General features: G+C 35.6%; 1 protein-coding gene across 2 annotated transcripts in view; it reads right to left on the bottom strand.

Moving 5' to 3' along the window:
• Positions 1–24,425, bottom strand: part of LOC111046950 (glutamate receptor 1-like) — a 351,004-nt gene that overhangs the window by 54,127 nt on the left and 272,452 nt on the right. For both annotated transcript variants that reach the window (XM_039431259.1, XM_039431260.1), the window contains exons 5-8: positions 20,819–20,951; positions 20,040–20,160; positions 17,894–18,058; positions 9,379–9,585 (exon numbers count right to left, since the gene is read on the bottom strand). In XM_039431259.1, the coding sequence (XP_039287193.1) occupies positions 9,379–9,585; positions 17,894–18,058; positions 20,040–20,160; positions 20,819–20,951 (626 nt within the window). The remainder of the gene's footprint in view (positions 1–9,378; positions 9,586–17,893; positions 18,059–20,039; positions 20,161–20,818; positions 20,952–24,425) is intronic.

Raw genomic sequence — 24,425 nt, forward strand, 5'->3', positions numbered from 1 at the left:
TCTATATTTACTTCAAAAGTAGACGGGTATACCCACATTGCATAAAAGCTCACGTGAGCAGTTCAAAAATAACCCTTCATTGATTTCAGATTAGATTAAATTCTCCATTGATGTAGTATACAGTACAAATCTGACTTCGCTTCCAGTTCATATAATCAACAATATAGCAATAATCTACATACATTCCGCTACAATATTTTTGTGATTCAATGTATAAATAAATTGATCATTTTTTTTAATGACGAAGCTAATTTGAGAATTCTACATGCGAACTGCTTACTACTTCATAAGGATCACAGCTAATCTGATAATTTGTATACAGTATTGATAAAATATTATACATTGTGTTTCAACTACATAATTCGGAGTAGTTGATTGTAAATTTGAAGAAGCAAATTACGTCTATTCTTAGAAAATTATATATGATACCCCCTCCATTAACTGATATCACTGACATCAAGGAAGGGTCATTGAGGAACTGACTATTCAAATGTTTTGAATGGAATACCTTCACTATTCAATACCCTTATCCAAGAAATTGGTAGGAGATCAGTGGCTTCATATCTTCAAACAGTGAGCATTCTTCGTGGATAACACCAATGTGAAACGCTCTTCAATCAGTTTGAAGTGAATTTCAGTACATCTATGTATCCATCAGCTAACAAGAATTGCAAAGGCTCATATCGCAAACGCAAACAGGATAGCATTGTAAACCGATGCAACATTCATCTCGAGAAGACAAATTGGAGTAGACTTGATACGCTGAGAGAATACTTGTGACGCATCCAAATCTGGTCTAGCATCATAAACGGAATCGACATATCGCTGTTGTGATCCGCCAAATGTCAAAAACAGTCACAGTAATGGCTTGTTACGATGCCAGATCGAATATCAAATCTCCAGAGATATTCTAGAGGATTCTCACTGGCTACGCTCAGTCATCGGATCACACTCACTCATACTCTTTCTCTCTCACACACTATCTTAGTTTAACTCTCTCTATCTTCTCTGTCAATGTTTCTCTATCTCTATTTACCTCTCTCTTTCTTCTTCTCTCTCCACTTTAGCTCACTTTCACTCAATCTCTAACTTTCTCTCTCACACTCTCTTTTTCTCTCACTCTCTCTTTTCCTCCCTCCCTCTCTTTTTCTCCCCCCTCTCTCTCACTCTCTGGACAATTTTGGTTGGAGTGGCTCAACCGTTCAGGATTCATGGAGTCGACTTCTCAAGTAGTTGACAGGTCAAGTTAGGGATGCTCTTATCTTGTTGAAGATGTTGGGAGGGTCAAGTGTATACAAGGAAAATGCAGTGGATATACCATTTATTCAATAAACTTTCGGGAGCTCCGAATATGAGATAAAATTAAGATGATGATATGAATGCTTCAGGAGATCTATAGGAAAGTAGTGGGAAAAATAAGAGGGTCATTTTATTCGGAGTTCATTTTGGATCTAATGATGATGTATGGATTTTCTCTCCTCCTAATAAGGATCCATGTTTTTTCTTCTCTTTGTTTAAGAGATCTACACAGGATCTAACATAGAATCTATTTCAATCCTATACTATTGAACGAGAAATTTATGTTTATATGCTTAGATGTTTAGATGTTTAGATGTTTAGATGTTTAGATGTTTAGATGTTTAGATGTTTAGATGTTTAGATGTTTAGATGTTTAGATGTTTAGATGTTTAGATGTTTGGATGTTTGTATTTCACCGATCTCGAAAACGGCTACAACGATTCTCACGAAATTCAGAACATAGTAGGTTTATAATATAAAGATTCGATTGCACTAGATCTCATCCCTGGAAAACTCTGTGAAGGACATTAAAAGGATAATTCATCCTTGGAAGAACAGATTTCGTCGTCTTTCGATAACAGAAGATGCGTGTGCCTGTGTGGGAGATCGGTTTGTGTAATCATTCAAACAGCTTACCGTATCTCGCGAGAAATATTATCTAGAAATTTTAATAGACTTTATCAAGATAATCTGATTTGTTGACATGACACGGTTTATCACTCTAAATTAGAGTATATCATAATATTCAAAGTTGATCATTATTTTACAGTTTTGAGTGATTAGTGAGTGTTATTCAATTTGGTTTGTAAACAATCTAAATTAGAACTTTTCTGTTTTTAAATATTTCGACTGAAAATTGGACCTGAATTCAAGTGTATGAAACATAACCTACTTTTTGAACCATTTATAGTGTATATGAATCGAAATTCGGGGAAGAAACAGTTTTGGGCTGTTCCTGTTTGTCCTTCCCCAATCATTTTGAAGAATTGTGCTCTGTTTATCAATAAATAAATAACGAGCGAAGCTCGGTGCCCCGATATCATTCATTATTTATAGGGATGCTGACATTTGGAAGTGAATCCGACAATTTCAAAATTGTTCCACACCTCTGACAACAACAGATGATACTCAGCTTCTTCCCAAGTAATCATCCGCAGTTAATGTGCACAATTTATCACCGGCTGATAACAAATTGCACACAGTTTGCTAATGAGTAATTAAGTAATAACTCACGTGGTAGGCCTACAAATAAGAGTCCATTACATTCCAATATTCTCCCGTAGCGCGGGTGTGCGTAAGTGGGCGTGGATCAGCCAACAAATAATAATAACGCGACTTGTTTTGGTGATAGTGAAATTCACTTTAAATTGTCGGCATTTCTCACAAAAAGCATCCATGCTTTTCATTCGACCAATGCTGACATTCTGAAGTGGATATCTCACCAAATAGAGTTCTGTGGGGGGGGGATGCTTCAGAAGTGGGAAAGGGTGAGGAAGGGTGAATTTGAGGAGGTGATAACTTTGTAGCCACCGCGGATTTCTATTGGAGAAAGTTGATTACTGTTGGATGATTGTAGTTAGAGATGGTTGCTGGTCTAGAAAGAGAGAGAGAGAGAGAGAGAAAGTGTGAGACAGAGTTAGAGATAATGTGTAAGAGAGAGAGTTTGAGATTGATATTTTGTATGGGAGGGGGAAGTGAGTGATTGAATGCGGATTGGAGAGACGTGTGGATGAGAAGTGTGGGGAATATGAACAAAGATAGAGAGAGAGAGAGTGTGAATTGGGAGAAAAAATAGAAAATAGTACGAGAGATGAGGAAGTGAGAGGGATAGAGTGAGGGGAGAGTAAGAGAATGAGTGAGGAAGAGTGAGAGAGAAGATCATGAATGGCGGGAGCGTGATTTAGAGTGTGACGGAGATATCAGGGTGATAATAAATAGTTCTACAGTATAATTTTTATAAGAATTCTACACCTAACTATTGAATAATATCATAGCCACCTCTAATACAAGGCCGCGGCCTACGATATTGCAACGTCGCAGAGTAGGCCTAGAATCTAATACATGATTGATGAAGAAGATCAGCTGGTATTTTTTAAAATCTTTTTCACCAATCATGTATTAGATTATAGGCCTACACTGCGACCAACGTTAGTAGACAGACTAACTAACTAATAACTTTGTCTACTAACTTTGCACTGCGACGTTGCAATATCGTAGGCCGCGGCCTTGTATTAGAGGTGGCTATGATAATATACTTCACCATGGTTATGGAAATCGTAGGCAGCTGGAGGACTAGTCCATGATTAGTACATAGATCAGAGAAGTTTCAATATACCAATGTCATGCATCTGAGAGATTACTGTTTTCATTTACTTCAATTCATTCATTGAAGCCAAGAAGGAAACAGGGTCCACCATTCAGGTAAATACATAGTAATATTTTTTCGAACATCTTCAATCATTTTATTCTCAAATAATGATCTTATCAAAAAATTATATGATTCTGCTTTGGACCTGTTTAAGATTATTGAATATCAAATTATATTTTGGAACCAATATTCCGTATTGGATAATCGTAGATCATCAATCAAATACTCAACTAATATGCAGTATTTTTGTCTGTTTTATGGTCTTGTGAGAGATATCTGTGGCATGAGAGATTTGAAAATATTGATTGTTTACTATAAATAAATTAAAATATGACCTTATGAAGGGCAATTCGTTCTTCATTTCAAGTGAACGTTCATGAAGCGTGTGCGTTCTTCATTTCATCTCTGTCACACAAACCTCAAGAAAGAGAGTAGAGAAGATATAATGAGAGAGTGAGAGTATTTTAAAGAGAAATTGAGTGTAAGATAACAAATCAGAAAGAGAGAGAGTGAGTTGAAAAGAGAGGTTTTACAAAGTTTCCAGTGGCTTGAAAAGCTCAGAACTTTGCCATCAAAAACGTCCTATTTGATCGTCTCTTTATGTATTCCGACCTCTCCCATTTTTCTTCGACTCTCGTTTTTCTTTCATCCTCGTCCGCTTTGATCTGCTTCAAGCCACTCTTCAGACCTTGTGAAGCTCTTTTTTCCAGCTATCATTCGTCCACAAAGGAGGTGGAAAGCAAAAACGAGATTCGCCAATTTTCTCGCCGTGATAAGAAAGATGGCAGGTGACATGTAGATGTGAGATGAGTGGTTGGTAAAGTTACAGCTGTTAAAAAAAAGTAGAAAACTGGATGGATAATAATGTGGAAGAGAAGCAGCAGAGAAAAATGATATTGAATGGAGAACTGATACTAGAGGGATAATGGGAACTGATTTTAGGGAATCAGAGAGAAGTGATAATAGAGAAACAGTGAGATGTTATTGAATGATCATAGAGAAATAATTTTGAATGAATACAGAAAACCTACCCATTCGAGAGGAGCAGAGAAAACTGAATAATAAGGAAGCAGAGAGAACTAATGTCAGAAGAACAGAGATAAGTGATTTGAAAGCAACAGATAGATCTTATATTAGGAGAACACAGAAAACTTCTATCTGGAGAACAGAAAGAGTTGATATAAGAGAAGTAGAGAGAATTAATTATTTTTTATTGTGAGTGGAAGGAATGTTATTATTTATTAATAACTGTTAATTGTTAATAAATGTTATTATTATTTTGGAAAAATCTGCTGTGCATGATATATTATTATGAATCCATGAAACACTGAATTCTCAGCCAATAATAATGTATTCATCCATTTATCAGTATTCAGTCATTTTGGATCAGAATCAAGATTCAAGAATCAGACCATTGAATTCAAGAATCTTTCAAGTATACAGATGAAAATTACTGAAATATTGCAATTATTCAAATGCTAATGAATTTATAATTATTATTATTTGTAGTAGCAAAAGTATTTACCGCATTTAATTTGGATTTTCGTTTAATTAATAAATAATTATATATTCTTTCAATTATATCGTTCAAAATCTATTAGTTGATACATCAACTTTATTATGAATTGGAATGTAATTTGAATAGTATTGAATAATAATTAATCAAGTTTTGAATTAATTAGAAATAATTGCTATATTTCGTCCATTTTGCTAGTAAATCCCATCAAAGGGCGTTGCTTGTCTCAACCAATGACTAGCCACGATAGGCTTCTCCCAACGACCAATAGAAACATACTTTCTGTTTCGTATTTGAGTAGCAGGTATTTCAACAACTCCTTCATCTGATCTCTATGTGAACATCCTGAGATGATTGTTGTATCAGTTCTGAAGTTATTACGAATCGCTATTATAATCATAGCTGTATTCACTATAGTTAATAAGTGTACATCATCTATTTGACCTACTTTAAATTAAATAGATTGAGATAAAATTCTGGTTGTGGTTGATTCATTCAATATTCATAAAAAAAAGTTTTTCCAGTTGATACATCGTAGAAATTATTGCTCATTCAAATTCATAAAATTATAGTAACAATATACATTCATGATACTATCATACATGCTTTTCAATTATCATTACATGGCAAGTTCTTTGCTGTGAAACTGGCATGAATTTGAACTCATCCATAATTTTTATCACTCAATTTTGAACAGATCAGGCTGTATTAAATCGAGAGAGAAATACGAGTGAGCCCCGGGCCACACTCATCATACAACACATATCATACACTTATATATCATATTCCGATTCCCTTTCGATCTGATCACAGTATAATGAATGTATTGAGTAATAAGATGCGAAAATAATCCCAAGTTTACTGGAGCTCAACGTTTCTGGAAAGACCTGTGATGTCGACAGTCATTGATTTTATTCTATAGTCATACTCCAGTTCAATAGCTACCCGCTCTCTCTCACATAAAAGAAGATAAAAATGCCGCTATTATAATAATTCCAATTCTCATTCTACGAGGCACCAGACCTTTGTTGAGAGTTTCCAGCAGCGAAATAAATAAATAGACCCTTGTATCCTTTTGATCTGGCTGCTGCGATGAAGCACAGAAACAAATAACGCCTCAATCCCCCAGACTGGCTTTGAGGAGAGAAGTTTCTTTTTCGGTAGTAAAGAAGAAACAAAACAGCTGAGCAGCGGTAGTGGTTTAAGGTGGAAGGAGGACAGGTGAAAGAGGAGGGAGGGAAAGAAATTCTGCTTCTAATTTGGAAGATTGCATCCTTCCATGCTTTTGCGGGAGGAATTGATGGCTACAGAGGAAGAGGATGAAGGGGATGGGGGAGGAGTTGGAGATGGAGAAGAAAGAGCGGGAAACAGAGTTTGGTAAATGAGGGTTGGAGAGAATCAAATTGGACTAAAGAGACCTGATAAGACGCTGTGATTGGTGCACTGCAGGAAGAATCTGAGAGAGACATGGAATGAGAGAGAGTGAAAGAAGGATTGTGGAAGAGTGAGAGAATCCGAGAAAGAGAAAGACAAAGAGAGAGAAAGGAATTGAACCGGTAGCGGTCTTCTGATCTTTTCGACTTTGTCTTTCTTTATTTGGTGAAACAAGTTACAGTACGGTAGTAGATTTCTCTTTCAGCATTGGTTGAATGTGAGGCATGAATGTTGTTCATAAGGAACACTGACAGTTTCAAATGAATCTCATCATAGCAACGAAATCTTACAACCCCTGATAAAGTACACAAACCTCTTTACCGCCTTCCTCCTCCCACTTTGTATCAGATTCTGTTGATTTGTAGCTGGTGAAAAAGAGGTCTACCGGCCTGCTTAGTGCTTAGGAGGGGAGAACTGTTGAAAATTGCATCAACTTTCAATTCCATGAGCCTGTGGGCAAGTGTCAGCATTCGTTGAATTGGGAGCATTGATGAGCTTTTAGAGAAAGCTGACAAGTGGATCTGAGTAGGGTGGTTGAGTTGTTGTTATCGCTTTGGAGACCTTTGCTCGATTCACTTTGAAACTAGATAAGGTTCGATACAATTCGATCTTGTTTTGTCAACTGAGTAGAAAAACGTGAGATGGTATTTTTAGACCTCTTCTATTTCACAGGACAAGAAAAATAATCAGTTGATTCTATCCACGTTTTCTCAATTACTATCAGATAGTATTTCTAAAAAATCCACTGATCAAGAGGAGAATGAGTAATTGGATTCTTTCACGAATTGATAGATTGAAATAGTATATTTCGCACCTAGAGCAGAAAATGAGATTTTTCCGGCTCGAAATCGGTTTTCAAGTCCGAGGCCGTAGGCCGAGGACTAGAAAAGATTGAGAGCCGGAAAAACATTTTTGCCCGTGGTGCGAACGCTATTTTAAAAATAAACAATATATATATATATATATATATATATATATAATATATATATATAATATATATATATATATATAATATATATATATATATATATATATAATATTTTATGAGAATAGTTGTTAACTAAGCACTTTCGAAAGCAGAAGTGAAAGGTGATAGCACTAGCAAATCTGAGGTAATCTGAATATCAGGAAATTGTCCAAGTATTTTCATTATCTATTCTAATTTGTCTAAATAACCTAAAAGATGGTGTTCAATTATGTGGGAGGTTGAGTTTATACTTTTTTATTCTTTCAAATGACAATAAGATAATATCATTATAAATGTCTCAATTATCGAATAAAGAACCCAAATAATGAAAAGTTTTTGATTAGCTGTTTTTTGATCACCTTCCTTAGTTCCATGTTAGCGGCTGGAAAGGGTTCTGACGTCAGACGAGAGTCGTCTGCAAACAATGTCTTTCAGATCCACGTAGGGACTGGAAAACAGCTGCTTTCTGTGCAGTGTGGCGAAAACTTATTTGTAAAATGGAAACTTATATTTCTGTTTCCTATTACATTATTCGGATTTGTAGTAGATTCATGATACCAATCTTTAGAAGAAAATGATTTTGTCACCATGCTCCGTTATGTTTCAAATAGGTTCCAGAGAATTTCTAAAGCTTCATTCCATAAGAGAAGCTTATTGTCAGTTGATATTGATATACCGTTCTTGAAAATATGAATATCTCGCTATTATACACAATTATTTTTTACAGAGGTCCAGAAGAACAAATTGTTTATATTCCACAGAAGAGATTGATTTATATTATTCAGTATAAATCAATTCACCTTCTCCAGGAACATAAATTCTATCGTCATGTCCAAATACTTTTTTACAGAGGTTCAAGAGATACAGTTTGTGGGAGAAGTTAATCGTCGGCTTACGTCAATCATTTACGTTTATTGGAAATACATTTATTTGGTAACCATGCTCTATCATATTTCTCAGAGATTTGTTCAGAGTTACATACTTGTATTATCTCAATGGTGAAATGTTTATATTATTGGAGTAGTATTGAAATTAGATTATCGTCGATTCAAAACTACTTCCGAATTGGAGGGATATGCGAAGCAGAGGACCTTATTAACCCCGGCTCATCGCTGCAGAAGTTGATCTACCTGATTCCGGCCATTGAGTCCAAAGACAGACGTGGCATCGCGTTGGACGGTCAGCTCAAGCATCAGGACACCAATCTCGCCTCGTCAACACTGTCAGTACTATCAAATTTTCATGAAAGATAGTATTTTCTAATTTGATCTCAAACATTTTAGTTTTATTCGTAGTTGGGATTTTCTTGTTCGTAATTGAATATGATACAGAGTCGGAAATGTTACCGTGCTAAAGCAGACAGCGTTCTGTAGTCTTGAGCGAGTGTTCAACACCTACCATGATCATAGCCACCTTTAATACAAGGCCCCGGCCTACGATATTGCAACGTCGCAGCGTAGGCCTAGAATCTAATACATGATTGGTGAAAAAGATCAACTGGTATTTTTTAAAATCTTTTCCATCAATCATGTATTAGATTCTAGGCCTACACTGCGACGTTGCAATATCGTAGGCCGGGGCCTTGTATTAGAGGTGGTTATGCCATGATGCACAAACCTAGTTTCTAAAAGCACTACATCAACTGAGTCTGATCGCAAACTTGGCAACTGCGATTCTCCCTATGACTCTATTCATCACTGTCCCGTCATTTCTCTAGTTTGCATATCACTCCAAGTCGGAGGTTGTTATAGTAGATTATTCATATTGAAAATATTAAAGTTTAACTTGATTTACCTTTCTGAGGAAGCGAGAAATCTTGTCGCCATGTTCCCAGGGCGACACCCACCCGCCACTGGTGTTGCAGTCTATGCCCCGACTGCCATTGTTGAAGATCAGTCCTCGCCTGAAGTTGGCTCGGAACATGTCTGGTTTCTTGCGCAGCAACTTGTTGAAAGCCTCCACCAGCACAAACACTGCGTCGTACATCAGCGCCGCATGTGCCTGCAACATGTTGAGGGGAGGTTAGTGATTCATCTATATACTGTTTGGGTAGTAGTGAAACATTAGTAATAGTGATATATTAGGTTTTATCCCTGTAACATTATGCTTCTTTAGTTATAGAGGTTATATGGGGAGATTAATAGTGTTAGAGAAGTAGGTTGAAACTTGATGTATAGCTTGGGAATCATGGTTTATCATTTGAGAACGATGTTTAACCACATGAGGATCATTATTTCTAATGTTCTATCACTTGAGAATGATGTTTTATCACTAGAGAATCATGTTTATAATGTTTTATCACTAGAGAATCATGTTTCACCACTAGAGAATCATGCTTTGTCACTAGAGAATCATGCATTGCCACTAGAGTATCATGTTTTATCACCAGTCATTTTATTCATGATGTGAGAATGAGCTTCAATTACTAAAAATCATGTTCATGACGTGAAAATCATGTTTTATGACGTTTAATTCATGGAATCACGTCTTCTGATAGAAATATTGTTTAATGCTAGAGAAAATGTATTCTGACTCGCATTATCATGATTCATGGCTTATTGAATCATATGCAATGTCACAGAAATTATTGTTTCTGAGGCGAAATTCCCCATATCATAGAATGAACAATCCATTTTTGTTCCTAGATTGTTTATTGAGCTATGCTTTATACTCCCAAAAAATAGTAACTATTTCGATTTGAAAATCTCCATACTGTGCTTTCTGACAGACCAATGATCAGAAACGATATATTCTGCTCTATCTATTTGCAATATCTTCTTTTTCTTTCCTTTTTTCTTCTTCCTTCTCCTCTTCTTCATCTTCTTCTTTTCCTCCTCCTTCTCCACCTCCTCCTTTGCCGCCTTTTTCTTTCTCTTCTTATTCTAGTAATCGTTTCCCTTCTTCTTCCTCGACAGGTGAGCTACTGTGAGACAGGTTGATGGTTCTTCTGGTAACATGCGTCTTGTGCAGTCTACAGCAATGTATGAGTCTCTTTCGGACCTTAGGGAGGAGGGTTCTGTGATCCCAGGGGGGATTCAGATGTTATTGACTTCTGGTGGGCGATAAGAAGAAGAAAAAGAAGATCTCGAAATAGAAGGGGAAAAGGATCTTAAGGAGGAAAGGAGACTGAGAAAAAAAGAATATGGAGCGAAAAGCAAGGATTTAAAGCAAGACGGAGACTCATTTGAAGAAGAAAAAGTTGCAGAAGAAATTTACGATAAAAAATGAGAAGTTGTAGGAATTAATGTAGTGGCTGAAGAAACGGAAAATGGATGAAAAAAAGGAAGAATACAGGAAGAAAATTGGTTACTGAGCTGGAATGACTAAAGAAAGGGGAAATGATGGAATAAGGGATGAATTGGAAGAAGAAATTGAGATCAGAAATTCTCGGAAAAAAACGGGGAAAAACAAAGACATCAGAAGAGGAATGGGTTGAAGTAAGGTGATAAAGAAGGAGGCAGAAATATGATGTAGGGGGTGGAAGAAGAAGAAAGATGTCGGAACAAGGCTGAGAGTAAGGAGTAAGAGGATGTAAGATAAGAGAAGGGAACATATATGTTGAATATGGAGAAGTAGAATGGAATAGACGAATAAACTAGAAGGAGAGAAAGAATGAGAAGAATAGAGAAAGGTTTGAGGAACAAGGCTGATGACATCGAAATAGAAATAGAAATAGAAAAAAAGGTGAAGTTGAAGAAGAAAGGGAGACGAAACAAAAGAAGGAGAAATAAATGACGAAGAAAGAAAAGAACGAAGGAACAGTGAGTCGAAGGAACGAAGGGAAAGAGGAAGAAGTGGAAGAAAGAGAGAAAAGACAAGGAGAGAAGAGGAAAGAAATAGGAGGAGAAGTAGATGGTGAAGGAAGGTGAAGAGAAGAGATGTAGGAGAAGAAGGTGGTGGAGAAGGGAAAGGAGGAAGAGGAATAGGAGAAGCAGAAGAAACTCTCGTGCATGTCATCCATCAGAGCAGTGGGAATCGACTCCTGATCGATGCCTCTTCAATTCTGTCGAGGGGTCCCGAATCCAACCATCCTTCTCTCCCATTCTCTCACTCTGTCACACTCTCTCTCTCTCTCTCTCTGACAATCTCCCTCCAGCCTCTTCAACCTTACCTACAATGCATGACTTTTATCACCCCTCTTCGTCACACCCTTATCCTTACAACATACTGATCAATCACACCTTCTCAATGCCCTCTCCTCCACTCCAAGTCACCCAAAAAAGAATCACTCGGCATGATTGCTGCTGTACTGCTCATGTGAAGATCGTGAGCTACTATGTTTCTTATTTCTTAGTCTGCTTCTTACTATTCTAATTTCCTGATTTTCTCCTTCACCTTATTACATTCAGCCGTCTACTCTTCTTTCCTTTTTACTTTCCTTGCCCTATTACCATAGGTAAGGAAAGTATTGCTTTCCGAAGAAAAATTAAGGTACCCTAATTTCTAAATTTCTATACGTTTTAAGGTCCCCTGAGTCCAAAAAAGTGGTTTTTGAGTATTGGTCTGTGTGTGTGTTTTGGAACTCAATTTGGAACTCAAGGTCCTTACAATATGGGGATCCGACACGAACAATTTCGATCAAATGCAATTCAAGATGGCGGCTAAAATGGAGAAAATGTTGTCAAAAACAGGGTTTTTCGCGATTTTCTTGATTCGGCTCCAACGATTTCGATTAGATTTATACCTAAAATAGTCATTGATAAGCTCTGTCAACTGCCACTAGTCCCATATCTGTAAAAATTTCAGGAGCTCCACCCCATCTATGCAAAGTTTGATTCTAGATTCCCAATTATCAGGCTTCATATACAATTTAAACAAAAAATTTCAAGTGAAAAAGATTGAGCATGGTAATCTCTGCAATTAATGTCCAGTAACATTTCCACCTAGAATTGAAAATAAGCTTGAAATCCGAGAAAATGTGATTATTTAATTGCAAACTGTTGGCAATTGTTGGTTCTATTAAATCACTACGAAGAGATAGCAGATATAGTGTGTTTCCGGCGTTATTGACCTATCACCAGCTGTCTCGTATCTTTGAATAGTAGACTTGAGATGCGCGAGTACACAAGCGTCAGGTGATCAATTTTCTTAACGGCAAGGAAAGATGTGTGAGTGTGCCACACCAGATTTTTGGAATTAGGGTTCTACTTTTGTTATCTATCGTTTTCTTCCTCTTTGATCTTTGATTCTTGGTCATACATCTTTTTCTAACTCTTCTGCTTCTTCGTTTGCTTCTGTTAGGGCTACTTCTCACTCTCTCTCTATTTCTCTACTTTTCTTTCTACTACTAATATTTTTTCTAATTACTATTTTTCTTCTCCTTCTTATTCTTCTTTCTCTTCTTCTTCTTATTCCCCTTCTTTATCTTCGTATTATTATCATTCCTCTTCTTTGTCTTCTTCTCCCCCTTCTTCTTCTTCTAATATAATCTTCTTCTACCTCTTCTGCTTCTTCGCTTTCTTCTTCCTTCCTTCTTCTTCCTCTTTCAATATAATTCTTATTCTTCCTCCATGTTCACCTTTTCCGTATTTCCTTTTACTTCTTCAATTTCTATCCTCATATTTCTTTTCATCTACTGCTCCTCCTCCTTCTCAATCTCCTTCTTCTTCTTCTTCTTCTTCTTCTCTTCTTCTTCTTCTTCTCCGTTTTATCTTACTCCTCCTTTTCATCTTTTAATCCTTCTTCTCCACCTCCTCCTCCTTCTCCATCTTTTTCTCCTTCTCCGTTTCATCTTACTCCTCCTTTTCAACTTTTAATCCTTCTTCTCCACCTCCTCCTCCTTCTCCATCTTCTTCTCCTTCTTCGTTTCATCCTACTCCTCCTTTTCAACTTCTAATCCTTCTTCTCCACCTCCTCCTCCTTCTCCATCTTCTTCTCCTTCTTCGTTTCATCCTACTCCTCCTCTTCAACTTCTAATCCTTCTTCTCCACCTCCTTCTTCTTTTCCTTCTTTGTTCCATTTTACTCCTCCTTTTCAACATCTAATCCTTCTTCTCCACCTCTTCTTCCTTCTCCATCTTCTTCTCCTTCTTCCTTTCATCTTACTCCTCCTTTTTCAACTTTCAATACTTCTTCTCCACCTCTTCTTCCTTCTCCATCTTCTTCTCCTTCTTCTCCTCCTTCCTCTTCTTCTTGTTCTCTTTTTTCCTGACTACTTCTTCTCTCTCTGCACATGTCCACTTCGTTGAGAAGGTTGTCTGTCGTCGTTTTCGCAAAGTACCACTGACACCTAATTCTGGCTGACAGCTAACCCCTCTTTCTCAACCACCCCCCCTCACCAGACAACTCAATCACACCCCCTCCTCACCGCCAGGCCATAGCAATGAGTTGAGTCTGGTGTTTGAACGAGGATGTGTCAGGTCTGAGCAATTTCATCTTAGTGGTTGATATTATTTTAAAAATAAAAACTACGTTCTGTTACCGAGAACAGAAATAACCATATTTTCGTGGGAATGATTTTCTCCTGAAAAATCAAAGTAGGCTATCCAAATACATTTAGGAATAAAAACTATTAGACTGATTTATCTCTTTTCTGTATAGGGCTACTTGTAATATAAATATAAAGAAAATAAAAATCTCAGTACCCTTTTTTTGAAATATTTTATCACAACATGTTTCGGACATTTATGCCATTTTCAAGTGATAAATGAAAGTGGCCATCCTAAATGGACTTCAGTTGGGAGAAAAACTGTTTGACGACCTTTCGGAAGGCCTATATCGATTGCATTTTTAGATAAATTTCAGAGATCCTCTCTAGAAGATCCTTTACGAGTTGAACAGGTATCTTCTCAAAAAGATGCCGCTGTATTACCCTTATAGAGGGAAGGTCAAAATAATACGGCTATTCTCCAGGGCTCTTTGTATAGGTTCCGGCGACATATAGTGATTTTATTATCACTTGAAAATGGCATAAATGTCCGAAACATGTTGTGATAAAATATTTCAAAAAAAGGGTACTGAGATTTTTATTTTCTTTATATTTATTAGACTGATGTATAGAATCATTCTTCACTTGTAATTATCTTTCTGATTAACATTGCATGTGATTTTTGAATGAGAAGGGAGATGAGATGAAATGGTGGGTGAAATTTGAAAGAGAAATTAGTGAGTGCTGAGGCTTTAGAAAGATTGAGAATGGATAGCCTATAATCAATTAAGTTTTCGAATAATGATGAGCAATGATGATAATAATAATCAATTGTTATGTAATTGTAATTGTAAGGCTTGTTATGTGGGTCAGACTGGTAGAAGTTTCAAAAATAGAATTGAAGAACACATCAGAGATTGGAATAAACAAAATGGGGAATCTAACTTTGCAGAACATTTGATAACAAATAATCACAAGTTCACAGTTAAGGAGAATGTTGAGTTTCTGCATGTTAATAACAAAGGCAGATCTTTGAATATTCTAGAGGCTTTAGAAATAAAAAGAGTAATTGAGGAAAATTCTCAGTATAGTTTAAATTACCAGATTCATTTCAGCCAATCCAACACTACGAATTTAGTTTTATCATAAAATTTTAAGCATACATTAGTCAATAGTTTTTCCATTTACATATTTGTTTCAGTATCTTTCACACTTGTTTTCCTAGTTCTTATTTTGTACTAAAAGTAAATTTTATTATCATGGCGATTTTGTTGCTTAAGCCGCCATTTTGTCACACCGTTGAGGGGGGGGGAGACTGTCTAGCTAGGCCAATGGCAGGCGTTCATGCCCTCGACCAATAGCAGTACTCGCCTACTAGTATAAATTCTGCTGCTCTTGTATTTAGTTTTAGTTTATCAGAGATTGACAATGGTGTATATTGGCTTATATAGGCTACGTACGGGATAGGAAATTCAAGAATGATGCATCATCCACGTCTGGACTGAATGATTCGAAATTTTGTATGTAGATTCTCAATTTATTTACCGAGGATGGTAATAAGCCTTTTTAAATACTTCAAGATTCCAGTATGTCAAGTTTTTAATTAGACCCTTGCGAAGGGTTACCTGCTAGTGTAGAATAAATAGAATTGTAACTTTACAACAACAATTCATGAAATTGTCTTTTGTCGTTAGGGCTGCTCTTGAATAGAAATAAAAAAAATCAAGGACCCTTTTGTAAAGAGTTTTAGTTTCTAGTTTGTAAAAATGTTTCTATTTTGATTCTATTTGTAGGATCATACGAATGTATGAGCTGAGAAATAAGAAGCTTGCAATAGTATTCATTCAATGCTATTTTATTTATTTTTCTATTACTTGATGATGGAGTCATAGCGGAAACATGTCATAAGTGAACAATTTTAGGAAAGGGTTCTTAGTCTATTATTTTTTACTACAATTCTTGAATTATGATGAATAGCATACCTTGTATCGAGCTTATTTCCATTTTTAGGTGACAATGTTACTGGACATTAATTGTAGATATTTTCATGATCAATCTTTTCCACTTGAATTTTTTTGTTTTGATTGTATCTGAAGCCTATTAATTGAGAATCTAAAATCAAACTTTGCGTAGATGGGGACGAAGCTCCTGAAATTTTCACAGATATGTGATTTGTGGCAGTTGATAGAGCTGAAAGGCTCTATCAACTACCTACTATTGAGTATAAACTATTTTGAGTATGACTACTATGACTATTGAGATCAAAATCGTTAGAGCCGTTTTCGAGAAATTCGCGAAAACCCCTGTTTTTGACAACATTTCCGCCATTTTAGCCGCCATCTTGAATTGCATTTGATCGAAATTGTTCGTGTCGGGTACTTATAGTATAAGGGCCATAAGTTCCAAATTTCAAGTCATTCCGTTGATTGGGAGACAACACACACACACACACACACACACACACACACACACACACGTACAGACCAATACCCAAAAACCACTTTTTTGGACTCAGGGGACCTTGAAACGTATAGAAATATGTAAATTGTGGTACCTTAATTTTTTTCGGAAAGCAATACTTTCCTTACCTGGGTGATAGGGCAAGGAAAGTAAAACTAAGATAGTTAGGGGCTAGAAAAAGCATCAAGTATTCTTATACTTATAATTCATAATTTTTTTTATTGGACAAAGACGATACTATTAATGAAAAACAATCCCTGCATGCAGCCATATGCAATCAACCAGCTCCTGATCCATTTCCAATGGCGGTATTAGCTCTAATTGCAGCATCCAAGCGAGCAGATTACATTTAGATCCAGATTCGAACGCAGAACCAACTGATTTGCATGTGATTGTTTCCCCATACAAATATAGGCATCACGACTTGCGTCTGTCAACAACATTATCCCTGATAATTGCAATGTGTTCGATCAGAGCTCCCTGCAATTAGTCGATTCGAACAAATATTTTCATATTGATTTATTGACACTAATTATTGCTTGATCGGTGTTCGTTGACAATATTGATCAATGATCATTGAATAATAAAATGTTATCCCAATATTCTATTAATATTGACTTGTCATGTATTATTACATATCAAATTGATCTCATAAATATGAGCTATTCAATGTTGATATCATTAATGTTCGTAACAATGATTGAACAATGAGTTTCCAATATGTATTATTGTATGAGCGTTGTATTAGACTCTTCAATATTGATGACTTTGAAGCCATATATCTATTTGATATCCATTGTTAACGGTTTGTGATTTGTAAAAAAATCAATTCGATGAATATTTTTTAGGAACAATTATATTTTATCAGTTGATTGTCACTCAAGCTTATGTGATTTGTAGAAATTTATGAGTAAAACACTTATTAAAATGGGCTGCTTTTAAATTAATAAAACATAATAAATCTCATAGTACCCTTTATTCCTTAAAACACTTTAAAATAGCTCAGCTAGCGTAGGTCTGGTGTCAGAGCTTCAGGTCGCCTATGTGATAAGCTATAATATATTCGAGTAAGGAAATGTAAGAGTATAAGGAAGATAATAAAGATTACTGTGATTGAGATCATAAGAGCAAGGATTATCAAGATAAAACAACAATCATAGATGATAAACAGTCATAGAACAAAGAATAATAATTTATGAATTCAGATTGACATAAAATCAATGGAAAAAATATAGATAAAAAGTAATAAATAAATATGTGTAACCTTATGAAAATTTGGGAGAGGAATAGCACAAGGTTACCTTAGTTTTTCCCTCCGTATCACTTTATTCATTTATTTATTTATTCGTGGATACAAAATTACAAATCATAGAAATATGATTTGATGATATAGGTTACTTATTATATGAATCAATTTAAATTATTAATATCCATTGTTATGCATAGATAGGAAAAATATTAATATCGATAGTTGATAACTTACCGATATTGATTCTTTGCCGGCTCCATGTGATATGGTGGGATCTAGCCTTCTCCATCCCTCCAGGAAGTCTTTGACATTTCTGCGAGTCGAATCAACTATTCGAAAACCAGTTATGTTGACTGCACCATATTCGACCACCTCAGCTTCCCATCTGTCGTCCATTACCTATCAAATGGAATATGCCAAGTATGCCAAATTTCAATACAGCACTTTAGAAATGAGTTTCAACATCAGCCAAACCAGCATGCCTCACTATTCACTCAACTATCCGAAAAGCTGAGGTCGCAACAGACCTCTCAATAAGAGTTAGCCGGAGTAAGAAGCACTTCAGTATGGGTGAAATGGGAAGCATCGATGTCATTCATGAGGAATGCTGACGGTTTAAGGTGAATCTCAATCTACTAACGTCAAGAGCCGTGTTTAGTGTTTGACTTGCAAAGTTGGCCATTCTTACTCCATTAGGTCTTCATTCACACGGACCGAGGGAAGAAGATGGAAGATAGGGAAATAACAGTGTTGGAGAGGGAAGAAAAGGGAAGGGAAGGGAGGAATAGGGAAGGAGTTAATGAGCCCGCAACGGTTTGATGAATCGACAGGATTGCGTCTCGAGAGGGATAAGGAGGAGGCGAATAGAAGGAGAGGGAGGGCGGTGATAAGGTTGTTTGAATAGGGAGAAAAGGGATTGAGCAAAAGAGCGTGGATCAATTAATCAGGCCCAATGATCGTCCACGATGCGGTGGAATAACCTCAATTTCAAAGAAGGGACGATTTTTCCCATTACTACTACACAGTGAGCTTCACTTCGAACTGTCAGGATTCCTTTGAAAAATAACGTAACATTACTAATCCATACAATGCTGACAGATTGGAATAGATCTCTCTTCAGTTCCGCGTCATTTGGGTTCACATTATTTTCTCTTGCATGCATGTAAATGTCACACTAAATTAATTGAATGATGCATGGTTTGTTGAATGATTATGATGTGGGTTAAGGAAAATGGAGCCTCAGTGAATGGTTTGAGGAAGTTGAACCCAGAGCTCCAATCTAATGAGGAAAATAATACACTCAAGATTTTGATTAACTTGAACGGTCTTCGGTTTGTAACTGAAGGGATGAAAGATTGAAGCACGAGGAACTCGTTTTTTTCCATGAAATTCAGTACTTCAAAGTATTTCGGGTATTTTGTATTTCACTTCTCCTTTCAGCTCAGTAGTGAAGGACATTGTGATGAATTGTAGCTATTCATGTCAATTGAAAGACTTGAAACTATGGATGAGTTTATATTCCAGTGTTTACCAGATAATGACAATAGTTCAACAACAGTGAACAGTATCCCATTATTTTATAAGATTGTGGTTGTGATAGATCTTATGGGATCTGGGATCTTATGAATTGATCTTATTTTTTCTTTCTCTTATTTTAGAAACAGTTAAAATTCCGAATAGGTTCGCTTGAATTTGTATTGTTTGTTAAGGTTGAAAATGATTTTTTGGAGGCAAATGAAGCTGAGCTCCTCCAACTGAGCTTGGAAGTCTTGAGTCAGCTGATTAGCATTGTTCTGAACTCGCATTAAATTGATCTCACTTGTCAGGGTAATTATAATTCATTATTACCTTCCTAATTAATACATCATTAACCATCTCTGAACTCCAATTTTGCTGCTTGATGATAAATCATCAACAACGAGTATGTTCCAGATACCATTCTCGAAATAACCATAGATGAAACGTTGTTGTAGGTAATAATAGGTAATCTATTATGTTTTTCGACATAACTAACTGAAATTTCAACAAATTTTCTGCTATTTTATCATCCTGACGAGGTTTTGAGGTATTCTACTTACTAATAAACACTTCACAGATGGTGGAGATGAATGATCATTAACAGAGGGTAATGATAAATACTTTACAGAAGGTTAATTGACTCAAGACCGATTTTTCTGCGTTCTCTGTATTCTGGAATATTGTCCATTACAAAAGTTGGATTGACGATTTTGTACCATTTAACTGGATCATTTTTTGATTCTTCACTATCTTATTGCAAAGTTGTTACCATCTTGATCGATGAATACAATATTACTGTCACAAATTTCCAAGCGTGATAGAGTTGGATTTCATAAGAAAATATCAAGTTGAATCAACTCACCAGGCCACTAAGCAGATAATGGTAGGTTCTCTTTCCAAGAGAAATATCCCTCACATGACTGACCACTATTTCTTTAGCCATCTCTGTTGGACAGTCCAGTACCACATACTTTGGACTCCATCTACAAAAAAGGAACGATGATAAAGTAATTACAGATAATTCTCAGTATTGTTTGTTTATGAAACGAACCTATTAGTGGGTTCTACATTCTTACAGCCTGCAGCTATTTGAAAACAACAGCAATTGAGTTAATTAATTCATTAATTAATACGCTATAGATATTCAAGTTGAGAAATAATTGAATGGTAATGAGATGGGAGTCCAACATGCACATAACAATGACTGCCACTTTTTCAGTATTGATATGGAGAATAATGTCTATTCTGCAAATTAATAGGTCATCAGCCTCGATAACTCTGAAATTTACTTCCTCTACTCTGGAATTTTCAATTGTGTGAGGATCAATATTGTATTGTATTTAGATTAATCTGTATGGGAATATACTGAAATATATTATTGATTTAATTTTGTGTTCAGAGAAACATACTTCAATCAATTTCTTGCATGTTTAGTTTTTGAAGCATCTACTTTGTGAAAATACTTGACAACTGAGTATTTTGTGAATTGAAGAACTACAAGACTCAACCTATTTCGGACTATGTGTTATCTAAATTTGGGTGAAGAATAGCACAAGGTTATCTTATTTTTTACTCTCCCTATCATTTTGATAATGTACTTTGATAATCGTATGGATGAATGAATAAAAAAGAGTCACCCACCTGCTGAGATCTTCCAAGTACCGTAGGAAATCGATGGCTTCTGAAGCATTTTGTATCCTTTTGACAGTTTCAACTTGAAAAGACTCCACACCAGGTTTCAAGCTTTGATAGATCTGTTGTAACCTCAGTAAACCTGTAATAGAGAAAAAGAATTCAGTAATCTGGATAGTGAGAATGAACTTTAAAAATTTTCAGGGACCTTTGTAGTCTATAAATGTTTATGATTCGTATCTCAGATATTAGTACGAGCCAAAGTTAGTAGACAGAAGGTTGGTCACTCATCTATAGTATTTTCGTTGAAATGCAATTGGAGTGGGGGAACTGCAGCCGTGACGTAGCTGTAGTACAGAGTAGGCAGAATATCGCATTCTTGAAAATCATATGGTGTCGTATAGTCAATTATATACACAAACATTTTCTGACATGCAAGCTTTCTGTTTCTGCTTTACAATAATTATTAAAACATTTGAATAATACAATCATTTTGCCATATAAAAGCAAAAACCCGACCTCCTAACCTTCCCTTTCAAACCCTTAGGCCAGTTTCACACGGCAGAGACCTCGCTCCTGGAATATCATATTACGGAAGATCATATTTAATATTTTGCAGCTCTCCTGTACTTTCACATGGGGATCTTACGAATAAGCCGACAGATCTAACAACTCGGCCGACGTTTGCTCAAAGTATATGACTCATCACTTTTTCTCAAAGTCTAACTTCCTTAAAAATATAGATAGAAGATTTCTGATTTCGGATTTCGATTCAGCGACCCCAAATTCTTTGAAGCGTAAGTCCCATTTTCAAAAATACCCGAAAACAAGGGAGTTATAGCTGTTTTTAATATAGCTTTCCATTATCATATGATTATATAGTACGTACTAAGATAATAATACTCCTGCCTCACAAAGGGACAGGCAAAGGTTTTAAGAAGTTTTTGAACACCTGAGAAGTTATACATAAACATTTTTAATTTTTAAAAGTTCTAGTTTTCCAAAAAATATTGAACTATGAAAAGATGAATCCAAATATGAAATCATAAATCATCTCCACTCATCACCAATAAAATAGGAGGAAAAGGAAAGTTGTACAGTAAATTCACTGAATTTCAATTGTCATTCAACAATCCAATTTATCAGGTTCAAATCGTTGAATATCACTTTAAATTCCCAGCAATTATTGACTATTTCTTTTTACAATCAGAAAAATCTATTATGAACATACAGTATAAACATTGTGCTGATCTGAATCGATCTATGGTAATAATAGGAATAGTGAAAGAATAGAAAATGTCATGGCATTCCAAGTAGTGATGTCTGTGTATTAGAACTGCTGAGTTGATAATGCATACTGAACAAAAGTCATGAATAGCTCAGACCAACCTGGCCTGTGATGAACCTGTATAAACAATTCATAGAATTCTTAGAATTCATAGGAACGGTAAAAAAAACAATTTTACGATAATCGATGTACATGTAACTGGATTTAGAAGATCAATACGATAATGTTCTCTATCACAATTTAATCATAGAAATGTTTAAGTGAAAACGTTGGGCGCAAACCTTCTGCCATGAGGAGACAAATAAATTTATGAAAAGCTTGATAGCTTGAATAGTGATCTGATATTTGTTACACGTTTTTATTCTAAGACATAATATGTCTTAGACTAATTTTTAATGTTTCTTCAATCGGCAGGAAAACTTTGGTTTTTCAAAGTTATCTAACTCCCTTATTTTGGGGTATTTTCAGAAATCAAGATAAATAACCTACCAAATTTCCTACACGAATACAGTGTAAGTTGTATTATAATAGCTACAGTACTTACGTACTGTATAGTACAGTACCTGTTCGTTTTACCGTATAATTATATGATAATAGAAAGCTTTATTAAAAACAGCCATAACTTCCTTGTTTTCGGATATTTTCGAAAACAGGACTTACGCTTTAAAGAATTTGGGGTCGCTGAATCCAAATCCGAAATCAGAAATCTTCTATCTATATTATTAAGGAAGTTAGATTTTGAGAAAAAGTGATGAGTCATATACTTTGAGCAAACGTCGGCATAGTTGTTAGATCTTGCCTCTGCTTGCCTCGAGGGGAAAAGACGTGACAAAACGAGGTTCCTGGATAGGAGTCATCATGTGAAAGACACGATTTGATTCAATGTACTTCGACAAAAAAACGTGAACACTGTTCAGTGTTCAAGTTGCACGTCTCCTATCGTGTGAAAGAGGCCTTAAGGTTTCTTCATCTTCTAGGTCGTGTTTATATTTTGTAGTTTGGCTATACATCAGCTTGTGAATTTCGGGGATGAGATATTTTGATTCTCGTAGAACATGTGCTCGATACCAGCATGTGTTCAGTGCATTTACAATGAATGAAATTCATCGGATTTATCGGGATCGGTTTATCGGTTTATTGCGATGCATTGGTTTATCAAGATTTAAGGGTTAATCTGAAATTATAATAGTATAACATTGTCTACTAACGCTTTTCCAGCTTATTAACTTTTTCGTGTCACGTTTTAGATTCATGAAAACTTTCAACTTCATTTTATTCATAAAAGTTGAATGAACTTGAAATATTTAACAACATCATTAGAATCGGTGATTCATTCGCTATAAGTATGGAAATTTAAAGTTCTAGGTCAATCTGAGGAGATTATACGACGATATATTGAAGATACAGTGAATAAACTGTATGCTCAGTGTGGTTACTCTAGACATTTTTACTACACGTGACGTCACGCTGGCGTTCCCCCCACCACTTTGAATCATACACCTGTGAGTGATCAACCTTTTGTCTACTAACGTTGAGTAAGCATAGAATAAAACAATCTTCATAAGTGTATCTTAAGCTGCGTTCAAAGTAAACAAAGTAAACAAAATGTTTATTTCTCCGTCCTTATAGATTCTATTAGATTGAACAAAACTTATCATACACATGATGAACATATGTGTTTGTCAAGCTCCGTTCAATCTAATAGAATCTATAAGAACAGAAAAATGAACATTCCCTTAATAACTTTGGTGTAAACGTAGGTTCAAAAGTAATTTACAGCTTAGTTTCTCTCTTTATAAGTTTGTTACTTATATTGAGATACACTTTAAACTGTCAATATCCCTATGAATTGCACCGACGCTTTGCATTGTACCAGAGCTGACATCATAAAGTGAATATCACTATACCAACATGACATTTTTAATGGTGGTTTAATGTAGTTGTACAATGATCCAACTACATGACTGTCAGGCAAACAAGATATGCTCAGCTAATGTATCTTAATGTATATTACAGCTGTGCTTCTAGAATCAAGTTTGTTTTTTCGGTTCTTTTTCAAAATTATTTCTTTAATATACAAATCTTCTCTATTCAAGTGATAATAATGTGGAATATCTGTTCTATTTTTTGTTTTGGAGCATTTAAATTTGAAAATTTACTTTGTGAACATATTAGTGGTCTGAAAATTTTCGAAGTGAAGAGCTACAGACTTAACCTATTGCGACTATGTGTAACCATATCTAAATTGGGGAGAGGAATAGCACAAGGTTACCTTATTCTTCCTCTCCCTATCATTTATATGATGTATACTTATTATACCAATCAATA

The sequence above is a fragment of the Nilaparvata lugens genome, chromosome 6, assembly GCF_014356525.2.
Source record: "Nilaparvata lugens isolate BPH chromosome 6, ASM1435652v1, whole genome shotgun sequence".
Lineage (NCBI taxonomy): Eukaryota > Metazoa > Arthropoda > Insecta > Hemiptera > Delphacidae > Nilaparvata > Nilaparvata lugens.